Source organism: Canis lupus, chromosome 5 (assembly GCF_048164855.1).
Source record: "Canis lupus baileyi chromosome 5, mCanLup2.hap1, whole genome shotgun sequence".
Classification (NCBI taxonomy): domain Eukaryota; kingdom Metazoa; phylum Chordata; class Mammalia; order Carnivora; family Canidae; genus Canis; species Canis lupus.
In genome coordinates, this window is record NC_132842.1 from 84,369,766 (window position 1) to 84,382,689 (window position 12,924).

The following is a 12,924-nucleotide window of genomic DNA, read 5'->3' on the forward strand; positions in this document are numbered from 1 at the left end:
TCAGGTCTCCTGTCCCCTCGGTTCTGGATTCGGGGGGGGGGGCGGGGTCTGCTGGACCCGCGGCTGCAGCGACCGGAGGGGTGCACGTCTGGGGTGCACTTGGCCGACGGGGCCGTGAAGCCAGCAGCATCGGTAGCTGCCAGCGTTCCTGCCCCGAGAACCTGCCGGGGGTGCCGTCCCCCGTGCGCACAGGGAAGTGGCCTCCTGACCTACCGCAGCCCCCTCGGCCCGGCCGGCAGCCTCCCCACCCGCACACCTCCACGTGCCAGGCTCCCAGCTGGGGGCCGGCGGTGTAGACAAGGTAGGCACAGCCCCTCACCCTGTGGAGGATGCACAGGGGCTCTGGGGAGACGGGCGTGGCGCAAGGGAGGTGGCAATCAGGGCAGGCTTCCCGTGGGAGGTGTTTCCTGACTTCTGAACAGGAGATGGCCCACCTCCTTCAGAGGGCGAACCTTTTAGGGCTCGTGAGGTATCCGGCCTCTTGGAACTACTCAAGCCTGCGGTTACAGCACAGGAGCCGCCAAGAGGAGGGGGAGGCCCGCAGGCCTGGCGGTTCCAGGGTGATGTGACCTGCACGGGGTGGTGGGGGGACATGGCTGTGGGGCTGTAGGCTGGGGCATCTGCTCTCAGAGAAAGTCCCTGGGCACTTGCTGCAGGGGGACGGGAAGGACGGAGACAGCTGGTGCTTCCCCATGGTGGCCTGGATTGGGGGTCGATTTTCCAGGTGACCACAGGCCCTTTGCACAAGGAGAATAGGGAGCGCTGAGTCGTTCCTAAGGCCCCGCATGTGCATCACTTTCCTCTTGTCCTACCCTAACTTCAGCGGCGCACGGAAGTTCCTCTTATAAAAGGTCGATGGTGACGATGTATGCTTCCCGTGTCCTTATGGGGCGACATTATAAGCTGTGGCCCTATGGCAGGCTGTTTCCCTCCTCCTCTTCCCCCTTTTCCCTCTCCTCCTCCTCATCCTTTACTTCCTCTCCTCTTCCTCCTCTTCCTCCTCTTCCTCCTCTTCCTCCTCTTCCTCCTCTTCCTCCTCCCCCTCCTTTTCCTCCTCTTCCTCTTTTTCCTCCTCCTCCTCCCTCTCCTTCTTCTACTTCTCCATCTTCCTCTTCCTCCTCCTCCTCGTCCTTCTTCTTGTTCTTTTCCTCCTTCTCCTTCTTCCTCTTCCTCCTCCTTCCCTTCCTCCTTTTCCTCCTCCTCCTCCTTCCTCTTTTTCTTTTCCTCCTTCTCCTCCTTCCTCTTCCTCCTCCTCTTCCTCTTCCTCTCCTCCTCCTTCCTCTTCCTCCTCCTCCTCCTTCTCCCTCTCCCTCTTCTTCTTTTTCTTCTTCTCCTTCTCCGTCTTCCTCTTCCTCCTCCTCTCTCCTCCTCCTTCTCCTCCTCCCTCTTCTTCTTCTTCTTCTTCTTCCTCCTCCTCCTCTTTCTTCTTCTTTTCCTTCTCCTTCTTCCTCTTCCTCCTCCTCTTTCTTCTTCCTCCTCCTCCTTCCTCTTCCTCTTCATCCTCCTCCTTCTCTTTTTCCTTCTCCTCCTCCTTTTCCTTCTTCTCCTTCTTCCTCTTCCTCCTCCTCCTTCTCCTCCTCTTCTTCTTCTCCTTCTTCTTCTTCTTCTTCTTCTTCTTCTTCTTCTTCTTCCTCCTCCTCCTCCTCCTCCTCCTCCCCCCTCCTCCTCTTCTTCCTCTCCTTCTCCTTCCTCTTCCTCTTCGTTCTCCTCCTCCTCCTCATTCTTCTTCCTCCTCTTCCTCTCCTTCTCCCCCTCCTCCTTCCTCTTCCTCTTCATCCTCCTTCTCTTTCCTTCTCCTTCTCCTCTTCCTTCTTCTTTCTTCTTCTTTTTTTTTTTTTTTTTACCAGTTTTGTAAAATCCCAAAGCCTGAGGACCACAGCTCTAGACTGTAGGCTCTCAAGAGGTCTTCGTCGTGGGCAGACAGTCTTCTCCTCAACCTCTGGCCATGCCCACCACCCCCAGGCTGCGTCTGGGACACAGACTGGCTGAAGCCACTGCCCCGGGGGCTGCACACCCAGAGGCTCGCACAGGGACCAGGCAGGGATGACGAGTGAAGAGGCTCGCGGCATGTGTCCTGTCTCATTAGGGCAGCGTGACGGGTGCGTCTGCGTGACGGTGCTGCCTTATTGCCTGACTTCCACGGGCTTTTTTCAGACTCTTGAAAGACTACCACCATCACATTGACAAAAAGCAAATTTTTTTAAATGTCTTAATCCAAATTCTCCATTCCTGGCCCTGACTGCCTGGTGACTCCACACTCAGCCCACCGGAAACCCAGCAGGGACCGTCCTCTGGGAAGATGCCGTGTCTAGGGGGCCCCATCCCGTCTTGGAGGCACATCCAACACCCACCCACGCTTTCAGATTTCACCTGTGCCTCTTGCCTGCGAGGCCTTTCTCATTCCACCCAATAATCTTCACGCTCAAAAGTATTCACTTATTCCATAAATATCCATGAGAACATACTAGACCTTCTAGGCACCCTGCCTCTTCATTCTCTAAATCTATGAAGCCCTGCAGATCCCCAACCATGTATTATCTTCCTTTCCAGTAGCTTCGTGTATTTTAGGGGCGGTTCCTCTGTTGGATTTTTTTTTTAAAGATTTTATTTTTATTTATTCATGATAGTCACAGAGAGAGAGAGCGAGTCAGAGACACAGGCAGAGGGAGAAGCAGGCTCCATGTACCAGGAGCCCGATGTGGGATTCGATCCCGGGTCTCCAGGATCGCGCCCTGGGCCAAAGGCAGGCGCCAAACCGCTGCGCCACCCAGGGATCCCGCCTCTGTTGGATTATAAACGTCCTGGGGCCGGGGACAACATAGGCAGATGGAAGAAACAGGGGCTTTGGAGTAAAACAGACCAAGATGAGTGTAGCTTGAATTCTGGCTCCACCAGTTAATCGTGTACAACTTGCCAAAGATATCGGAGGCCCATTTCCTCAGCTACGAGTTGAGCATAGCGCTGCTCACCTCCCAGAGGAAGGAAGTGATAAATGACATGTGCTAAGGGGCGTGCACTGCATCAGAGCACTGCAGGTGTCAGCACCCGGTACCCACACGACCACGCACCCTCTTCCCAGTCTAGGGCGTGCATCAGGCCTCAGGACGTTGTAGGTGAATTATACTGAAGTGGGAGACATGCATATTCTTTCTTCTCAGAAATCTGCCCAGTGTGTCTCCCCTGGGCCCTGTCCCAGCCCTGCTCTTCTCCCCGTGTTGATTCACTGGGGACTAGCTCTCTGCAACGTGGCTGCTAATCCTTGATGATGTATCACATGCCCGGCTTTTTAGGGGCCCATGTCCTTCGTTTAAAAAGAGGGAGTAGGTTAATGAGCACTTGAAAAGATGCTCAACCTCACTAGTAGTAGAGGAATGCAAATCAAAATCACATCCACAAAAAATGAGATACTACTTTACACCCATTAGGATGAGCATCATCATCATTATTATTATTATTATTTAATGTGACATAATAAGTCTGGGTAAGGACGTGGAGAAATGGGAGCCCTCGTGTGCCGCTGGCAGGGACGTGAAGTGGAGCAGCCACAGTGGAACCTCAGTTGGTTGAGGAGCTGACTCTGGGTTTCAGCTCAGGTCGTGATCGCAGGGTCCAGAGATCCAGCCCCCGCATCGGGCTCCTCGCTCGGTGGGGAATCTGCTTAAGGACTCTCTCTCTCCGTCTCCCTCTGGCCCTCCCTCAACACACTCTCTCTCTCTCAAATAAATAAAATTGGAAAAATATCGAGAGGAAGAAGGAGAAGGAGCAGAGGAGGAGATTGGAGGGTAGATGGAGGAGAAGCCACACTCCCTCCGTGGTCAGAGAATGACTCTCGCTGCGCAGATGGGCCATTTTCCATGCCGCTAAATCCTTGCTTTCGCTCCGAGCTCCTCCCGCCTCCCGTCAGGTGCTCCAGGCAGGTGGAGGAAAGGAGACAGTTTCATTTGATTTTTCGCCTCCCATCAATATAATGAAAAAAACACCCCTCTTGCTACCGCAGAAAAACACGAAGAGCGCTGTGGTGGTGGCTTCTGGATGTTCCGGCAGACGTTATTCCAGGGGTGCCTACGAGGGCGCCTTTGGGTGACATGAACTTCCAATCAGCAGACTGGGTGAAGCAGAGTGCCCTCCCCCGGGCTGGTGGGCCTCACCCAATCAGTTGATTAGAACAAAACAAAACGGATCCTCCTGTGAGTAGGTTGAGGTGGGGAGGAGGATGTCTCCTGCCTGACGACCTGGAGCTGGGACATCCCTTCCTTCTCGCCTTCTGACTTGGGCTGAAACGCTGGCTCCTCCTGGGTGCTGAGCCTGCCAGTATTCAGACGGGAACTCCACCATCAGCTCTCGGGGTCGCCGGCCTTACCAGCCTCTCGAGAGCCCAGACTCAGGTGGACCCACCCTCCTCAGGTGTCTCGAGTCAGGTGTGGGCACAATTTGAAACCTTGAGAGACTGGATAAAACGAACGCTGTTTTTCCAAGCACGAATGGTGGCCAGGCGCCATGGCGAGAACTTTCCAGATGTGCCTTATTTCGTGCTCACGCCGCCGTCAGCAGGCCAGCTGGGGCGCTGCTCCAAGGCTCACCGGGGGGTGTCCCTCCGCGTCCACATTCGGAGCCCTGCTCCTGACAACGGCGGCCTCTCTGGTCCCTCCTAGGTCAGGGTCTGGGGGCAGGAGGGTTGCTGGAGTGTTCTAGGGCATCTCTTTAAAAGCCAGTCTGCCTGAAAGGAGCTTGTTCTAAGGGGCTGGGCGGGTCTGGGCAGCCCCGGGGGAGTGTGTGGGACAGGGTGGCCATCAGCATGTGGCCTGGGGTCAGTCCCAGCTCCGTTGTTCCCTGGCTGCGGGGCCTTGGGCAAGTCACCTGATGCTCTGTGCCTCGGATTGACCATCTGTAAAAGGGGGATAGTCATGGGGCCCCTCGCTGGGTTGGCGTGAGGATCAAATAAGCTAAGATGTGTGAAGCCCTGAGAGCAGTGCCCAGCGCACCCCAAGTGCTTCATCGGCATTGGCTTTGGTTTGCTGTTCTACACTCAGACAGTGGAAGGCATGGGGGTCCGGAAGGGAGAGAGAACATTCCAGATCCAGTAGGGACATCCCAGGGCCCCCGTCCCCACATGTGCCCTCCCCTGCCCCACCTCTCCCCTGGCCCTGCCCAGCTGCCCGTCCTGTTGGACTTGGGTCCTGAGGCCAGGACTGGGTCTTCCTCTTCTTCCTTGCATCCTGTGTCCTCCGTCTTCTCCCTCCTTGCACCCTTCATGGCCTGCAGCGTGAAACCTCGCCTAGCGCCCTCGCCTAGCGCCCGGAGCAAAGCAGCCCACTCGGTAACGCAGCTCAGGGTGCCGACGTAGCCCTGCTGTCGGAGGGAGCTCACTTAGCCGGGCTCACCCCCCACCAAGGTTCTCGACCAGGAGGACCCGAGGCCCCCTCCGAGGGGCCCTGTGGCACTGCTGGGGCGCATTTGCGATGGCCATGCTGGGGGGCACGGCTCTGGCATCGAGCAGCCGACAAACCCCCGCACCACGCGGGCTCGCCTCCCGCGACGCTTCCCACCCGAGACGCCTACAGGCCGAGGGGGAGGAGTCTGGGCTAGAGTAAGACCCCGCAGGGGAGGAGGGGGCCCCAAAGTGCCCGACTCCTGAGTCGTGCAGCCAGCGGACGCCCGGTGGCCCCCGCGGGCCTCGTGTGCGCGGCTGTGGCTCCGTGGACCTCGCTCCCGGCCCCGCCTTTGTGAGCCGCGAGGACCGTTAGGACAGTCAGGACAGCGACAGCGTATCCTACCTGCGAGCTGCATCAGGCACAGCTCCAGAGTCTCCCACCCCCCGGGGCGTGTGCGGGACGTTTTGCAAACAAACCTGTGTCTTCCAGCCACAGAGAAATGTGAGAGGACGGTTCCGAAAAGCGTCGCTTTGTAAAAATGCCAAGCGTAACCCCGAGGCGCAGAGACGCTCGTGGAAGCTGGCATCGACTCAAGGAGTCTTGGCAAGCACACGTTGGGTTTAAGTGGCAGGCTCCGTGGCTCCGTGGCCTCTGTTGTTCCGTCGTGGTTGTTTTCCAGTCAGTGCTGTTTCTCGAAGGCAAGAACTGCTGGAAAGTTCTTCTAAAGGCCATAGTGACCTGGTACGGGTTTGAAGATCGCAAATGTTATCTTGGAATTAGAGACATCCCGTGCTTCGTAGGCGTCCACCTGCTTATGTCCACACCATCGGGGCTGGGGGGGGGGGGTTAGAGGAGGCAGGTCACTTGATCGGTCCACTTTCCATTGAAGAAAACGGTGACTCCAAGGGAACCCCGATAAACGCCTTCAAGGGATATAGGAGACAACCGTCTCCTCCTCGGTTCAAATGCATTTAAAATGCTTCTAAGTAGTAAACGAAAGTTTGGCTTCTTCAAGAAAAAGTCAAAAACCAGTTCAAACCTAAGCTGGAGAAACATGCCGAGCTGTCTCGTCCAGCTCACTCCTTGGGTGCGTAAGGTGGGCGCGGAATCGGGGAGCCGAGGGGCGTGAGTCTGGTTGCCAGGCAGCAGTTCCCATGGGGACGGGAGCATCAGCGGGTTGGCTGTAGGCCACGTAAAAGACGGGCCAGGACCGAAGGAGGGAGGAGGCCTCTGCTTCCGAGCTGGAGAAGGAGATACACGAACAAAGACCCGAAGGGTGGTTGCGGGGTTGCTGAGCGATGAGCGGGGGGGGGGGGGGGGGGGGGGGGGGGGGCTGCTCTTTGCAGGACAGGAGCCAGCTCGTTAGGGAGGTGCGAAGAAGTCATTCGGACTTTCAGATAATTCTGGAGGTGGGTTGAGGGCCAGCTTCTTGAAACCTGGAAGCGCAGAAAAAGAGAGCAACAGCTGATTTTCCTGAAAGCCGAAAGGAAGCCAGCGGTACGCAGAGACTGCAGGCAGTTGAGCTTAATGTCAAAATGGTGTCCTCGCTTCTGGGGAAACTGAGTCACTGAACGAGCATTGTGAACTCTCAAGGCTTCGCGTTCTCATCCATAAGGTGGGCATAATAACACCACCCGCCCCATAAAGTTGCGGAGAGAATTAAGAGTCAGCACGTTTGTCTGCACATGGTAAGTGCAAAAATGTGAGTGTAGTTTCGACTGCTTTATTGTAAACAGTTCGTGACCGTAACTTGACTGTGTATCAGGCAGCGCGTGGGGATTATCCTTGGTAACAAACAGTCTTTGCTGGCTGACCCCTCACACCGGTCTATGTTTCGTTCACGTCCAGCGAGGGTTTGTATCAGTTTCCTAGGGCTGCTGTAACAGAACATCACAGGCGGTGGGGGGTGGACGGGGGGAGGGGGGTTCTAGATAAAAGACATCGGTTTTCTCACAGTTCTAGAGGCCGACGTCCCAGATTGAGGTGCCAGCAGGATCGGTTTCTGGTGAGGTCTCTCTTCCTGGCTTGTGGACGGCCACCTGCTTCCAGAGTCGTCCCATGGCCTTATTACCTCTGTGCACACGCAGAGGGAGGGAGAGAGAGAGAGATCTCTGGGTTATTTCTCCCTCTTCTTATGAGGACACCACTCCTTTGAGATTACAGCCCCACCTTTCTGACCTCATTTAACCTTAATTATCCCCCTAGTATTATCTCTAATTAACAGTCACATTGGGGGTTAGGTCAACAACCTGTGAATGTGGGGGTGGGCACATAATTCAGCCCATAACCGGACTGGTGGTGGAGGCGGGGCCTCTGTTCGTGATGTTCGTTTGCAGACCCTGGCGAGTCGGGGGCTTCATCTCCACCCACATCCACGTCTCCCTCCTCAGCTCATACTGAACGCCCCTGTGCCCACGCTGGTGCCCCTGGCTACACGGTGCTCCCCGAACACTGAGCTCCTCGCCAGCTACCTATGTCTTCTGCCTATGGTCTTATTCCATGACTGGTTCCATCTGGTTCTTTAGGTCTTTGCTGAAACAGTAGCTCCTGAACACCCCATCTGAGGACGGTCCTCTTCCCCAGACACCATTTTACCCTAGTGTGTCATCTTCACATTTATTTCTTTTTTCACACACGCATGCACATGCAAAAAGATTTATTTATGGGGATCCCTGGGTGGCTCAGCAGTTTAGCACCTGCCTTTGGTCCAGGGCATGATCCTGGAGTCCTGGGATCGAGTCCCACGTCGGGCTCCCTGCATGGAGCCTGCTTCTCCTTCTGCCTGTGTCTCTGCCTCTCTCTGTGTCTCTCATGAATAAATAAATAAAATCTTTTTATTTTTTTTTAATAAAATCTTTTTAAAAAATAAAAAAAAATTTATTTATTTGAGAGAATGAGAGAGCGAGTGAGCATGCTGTCGCCAGTAGTGGTAGAGAGCGAGGGAGAGAAACAGATTCCCCACTGAGCAGGGAGCAGGGAGCCAACGTGGGGCTCAACCTCATGACCCTAAGATCACGACCCGAGCTGAAATCAACAGACATTCAACCGACCGAGCCACCCAGGGGCCCCTACGTGTGTGCATTTCCTGATCTACTCCTTAATTGTCTACCCCTAAGCTGCATTAAGGCAAGAATTTTGTTGTTTTACTGCTGTACCCCCAGGGCCTAGCGTATAGTAGATACTTAATAAACACAGGCTGAGGGCATGAATGTGTGTCTATCTTCCAGAATTTAGACTCTCTGGGAATAGGGACCTTTTTTTTTTTTTAATCACCAATCCCTTGGCACAGGATAAAGTGCTCAGTAAATGTGTGTTGAATGAATAAACGAGTGTCTGGAAAGCCATCCTCATGGTGCTCAGATCTTCATGCCTCAGGCAAGTTTTCCTTCAGGCTCACCAGGTCTCTGGAAGGTGTGACCCACCTGCAGTTCTCCTAGCTGTCCCCCTACCTCACTTGATGACAGGAGGAGGATGAAAGGCATTGCTGTATGTGAAGTGCTTAGAGCAGCGTCTGGCCCCTGGCCGGTCCAAGTTAGCATTTATTGTCACTGTTGCCTTAAAGCAGTTTCTCACACGTACTCATGTCAGATTTTTCTGGACTAGAGGGGGTAAAACTTTTTTAAATCAGCCAAACACTCTCCAACTGAAGTCTTAGAGGAAACCTCCATGTATAAAACAGGGGTTAGGGACACGCCTGGGGGGCTCAGTGGTTGAGCATCTAGCTTCGGCTCAGGGTGTGAACCTGGGGTCCCTGGATCGAGTCCCACATCGGGCTCCTTGCATGGAGCCTGCTTCTCCCGTGGCCTGTGTCTCTGCCTCTCTCTGTGTCTCTCATGAATAAATAATTATTTTTTAAATAAAATAAAGAAATAGAGATTGCCAGGGTTCCTCTGGGCATTGTTGGAGTGGATGTCCCAGAAGCTCTCCAACTCCCCGGGGAACCTGCCCTTGAAAACTCTCCAGGTGATTCTGAAACACATGGAAGCTTCGTAGAAGCTTCGGTGCCTGCTGTTTGGAGGCCACCTTCAGATACAGCCTATTTTGCCCGCTCCCGTCGAGGGAAAGCCTTCCTAGAGTAGCGGAGTTGCTCCAGCGCTGTGCTAACCCTCTGTTCCCTTCGCCCTGAGGACCACGACAAGGAGGAAGGCATCCAGCTCGGGAAGCAGCCCGCAGTCTGGAGCCCACCGCGCCCCTGGCACTGCCCCGGCCCCCTGCATCGGCCCCTCCTCGGCCCCGAGGCCTGGTACCCAGGTCTGCAGAGGCCCTGGCCCCGAGTCTCCTCTGGCGTCACCCCCTGAGAGGCTGGAGACCCGGAGTCCCACACCTTAGAGCAGGGCGAGGGGGACCGAGGCATTCTGATTTTCCCAGGGGGGATTACTCAGGGGCTTTTTAAAAAGCTTCCAGGCCATTATCACCACCCCCGGCCCAGCCTCCCGCTCGCTCTGGGGGACCCCCTGCTCCCCACTTGGCAAGCACTCGCCTGCCCACCTCTGGGCCATTCTCCGACCTCTCTCACCACCTGCCTTTTCCACAGGCCGTGAGCAAATCCAGTGCTCCCTGCCCCTGGGGAACAGGAGAATATTCCTGCACGAGCTGTCCGAGGCCAGCTTCAGCGAGTGCAGGTTCAGCCTGTCGCTCACGGACCTGTTCATCATCATCTTCTCGGGCGTGGCCGTGTCCATCGCCGCCATCATCTCCAGCTTCTTCCTGGCCACCGTGGTGCAGTGCTTCCAGAGGTGTGCCCCCAACAAGGACACCGAGGACGAGGATGAGGACGAGGACGACTGAGCTGCCCCCCCTCCCCGGCTTGCCCGAGCCTCCCGAAGAGAGGGGTGCGGAGAGGCGGGAAGGAGCCGACCTGCCCCGTCCAGAGCAGCACCTGCCCCTGGCTGCGCACCTGGGCGCCCACAGAGTCTAGAACCTACAGGGTAGAGGAACCGAGGGATTCTGGGGGGGACCTGTCTCCCCACTGGAGGTGCGAGAAGCAGGGAGGGGACAGCCCAGCCAGGCGTCCCCGTCACGCTGAAGCCAGGGGGTGCGGACCCTTGTAGGTCCCACCGCCGAACTGGTTTGTGCATCGTCCTCTGGACTGGACTGAGAGACCAAGCAGCGGCCTCCTCTTCCTCCTCCCCCCCGCCCCCCGCCACCCCAGGATGCAGCAGCTCAGACGGGGACTCCAGTCCGGGGCCCTGTCCCCGGAGCGGGACCTGTCCTGCCGTAACGGGCTCCAGCGGGGAGGTGCGTGTGGCTGCCGTGCACCGAGGGAAGAGCCAAGGCCCGGCCAAAGGGTGTCTGTCGCTGTGCTTTGGTGAGCAGGTGAGGAAGGCTTTTGCCGGCGGAACTCACACTCTCAGCCTCAGCAGCTCAGCAGAGGAAGGACGGGGGTCGATGTGTAGTCACGATGGCCTCTGTGCCCCGTCACTCCTCCCCCTGCGATGCAACCAGTTTTCTTCCTTCCCCAGCCCCCCTGGCCCCCCAGCTCGCGTCTCTCGTCGACCAACTAACGCCTGACCCGTCTCTGTGCTGACACCGGCCCGGACTTGTCATCCCCAGAATCTGCAGTAAACTGTCCCCGAGGCCAGGATTCCAAAAATCAGGTTGCACTGGATCAACAAAATGTTAAAAGAAAAAAAGGGAAAAAAACCCTAAACCTGAGACTCGGCCCCTGAGAAACCTCCATCCGCGGCCTTAGGGCATGTGTGACATTTGTTTGCAGCACAGGTTGTGACAGGCGGTGTTTTCCTGGATGTGCAAGATGGCGCTTTGGGGCAGAGAGAATATGCAGCCGTGTCACACGCCCAGCAGGCTGATACAAGGTGACGGTGTCAGCAGCATCAGACCCTGCTGGGGACTGAGACATAGACGGGGCCCGAGAGAAGCCCCTGGGTGTTTCGGGGTGGGTGGATAGTTGGGTGGATGGATCCTTTGTTTCTTACAATATATTCCTCACGTGTCCTTCCATTGCTTCCTTCCATCTCTGCCTCCGCAAATCCCAACTGAGCACTTGCGAGGGGCCAGGCCCTGGTCCGGACAGCGTGGGTGTGGGTGTGGGTTGAGTAAGAAGACAGGGCCCCTGCTCGCTTGGCCTCTGTTCTTAGCGGGGAACACAAAACAAACAAGTAGGTAGAACTGTAATGGCAGGTAGAGAGAAGCCCCGCGAAAGAGGTGAGTGAGATCCTGCGAAAGAGTCACGGGTGAAAGCTACTCAAGAATGGATAGTCCGGTGTGTTAGCCAGGGCTCTCCAGAGAAACAGAACACACGGAGACATGTATGCTGTATGTCTGTGACCATCCGTCCACCCACCCACCCACTCACCTAACCATCCACCCATCTATCCACCCACCCATCCACCCACCCACTCACCTAACCACCCACCCACTCACCTAACCATCCACCCATCCAACCATCCACCCACCCACCCATCCATCCATCCACCCATCCATCCATCCACCCACCTACCTAACCATCCACCACCCACCCATCCACCCACCCACTCACCTAACCACCCACCCATCCACCCATCCACCCACCCACTCACCTAACCATCCACCCATCCAACCATCCACCCACCCACCCATCCATCCATCTAGGTTATAAGGAATAGGTTCCCACGAGTATGGAAGCTGAGAAGTCCCACTATTTGCAGTTGGCCAGCTGGAGACCCGAGGAGACCCAGTGGTGTAGCTCCAGTCTGAGTCCAAAGGCCTGAGAACCAAGAGGGCCGGTAGGCTGAGTTCCAGTCCGAGGGCAGGGGAGGACTCCGCCCAAGCGGCCAGGCCGACAGGGAAAGGTGTGGGGAATAATTCTCCCTTCCTTCCCCTTTTTGTTCTCTTCAGCCCCCGACAGATTAGACACGGCCCACCCACACTGGGGACGACACGCTCCTCGGTCTACAGCTCGTCACGCTGTTGTCATCCAGAGATACGCCTACGGCCACACCCGGGAATAACGTTTAACCACGTATCCGGGCACCCTGGAGCCCGGCAAGCTGATGCACAGAACGAACCCTCACGTCAGGGCAGGCCTCAGCGAGTGGCTTCAAGCTGAGTCTCGCCTCCTGTCCTCCTTCTTTTCCTCTCCTGCCCTCTCTACTCCTCTTCCCCCTCCACCCCCGAGGAGACCCAGTCCCCCCTTCTGGCCTCCGGCCTCGTTGGCTCCCGGGGAGGAGACCCTTAGTTCAGGGAGCTGTCTTGTCACAGTCACGGGGCAGGTGGGGAGGTGGGCATCTTCGCCACGTTCCGTGGCACCTCAGCACCGGAGGAGCCACCTCTGTGGGCCCCCCTCTGGGCAGGTAGCACTTCCCTTGAGAAATAGTGAGCTGCCTGGTGGTGGCCGCCTGGGAAAGTGGCCTGAGGTTCCAGCCACCGTGGGTACCTTCCTGTGAAGGAGGCTCGCGGAGAAGGTTTTCCGCCCAGTGAGCCCCCGGAGGGGGACTGTGGAAAAGACCTGGTCGGGCCGGGGGATCGGGGGAGGCGAGGGCTCAGAGGCTGAGAGTTTGAGACACAAGACACTCTCGCATCAGCACCTCCCCAGCCTGGCTGCAGGCTCACT

The 12,924-nt window shown here is 56.6% G+C and overlaps 1 protein-coding gene across 1 annotated transcript in view; it reads left to right on the forward strand.

Moving 5' to 3' along the window:
- LRRC38 (leucine rich repeat containing 38) overlaps positions 1 to 11,333 on the forward strand; it is a 31,186-nt gene extending 19,853 nt beyond the window's left edge. Inside the window, exon 2 of the mRNA XM_072828293.1 lies at positions 9,907 to 11,333. Within this exon, the coding sequence (XP_072684394.1) occupies positions 9,907 to 10,160 (254 nt within the window). The 3' untranslated portion in view covers positions 10,161 to 11,333. The remainder of the gene's footprint in view (positions 1 to 9,906) is intronic.
- Positions 11,334 to 12,924: the final 1,591 nt, after the last annotated feature.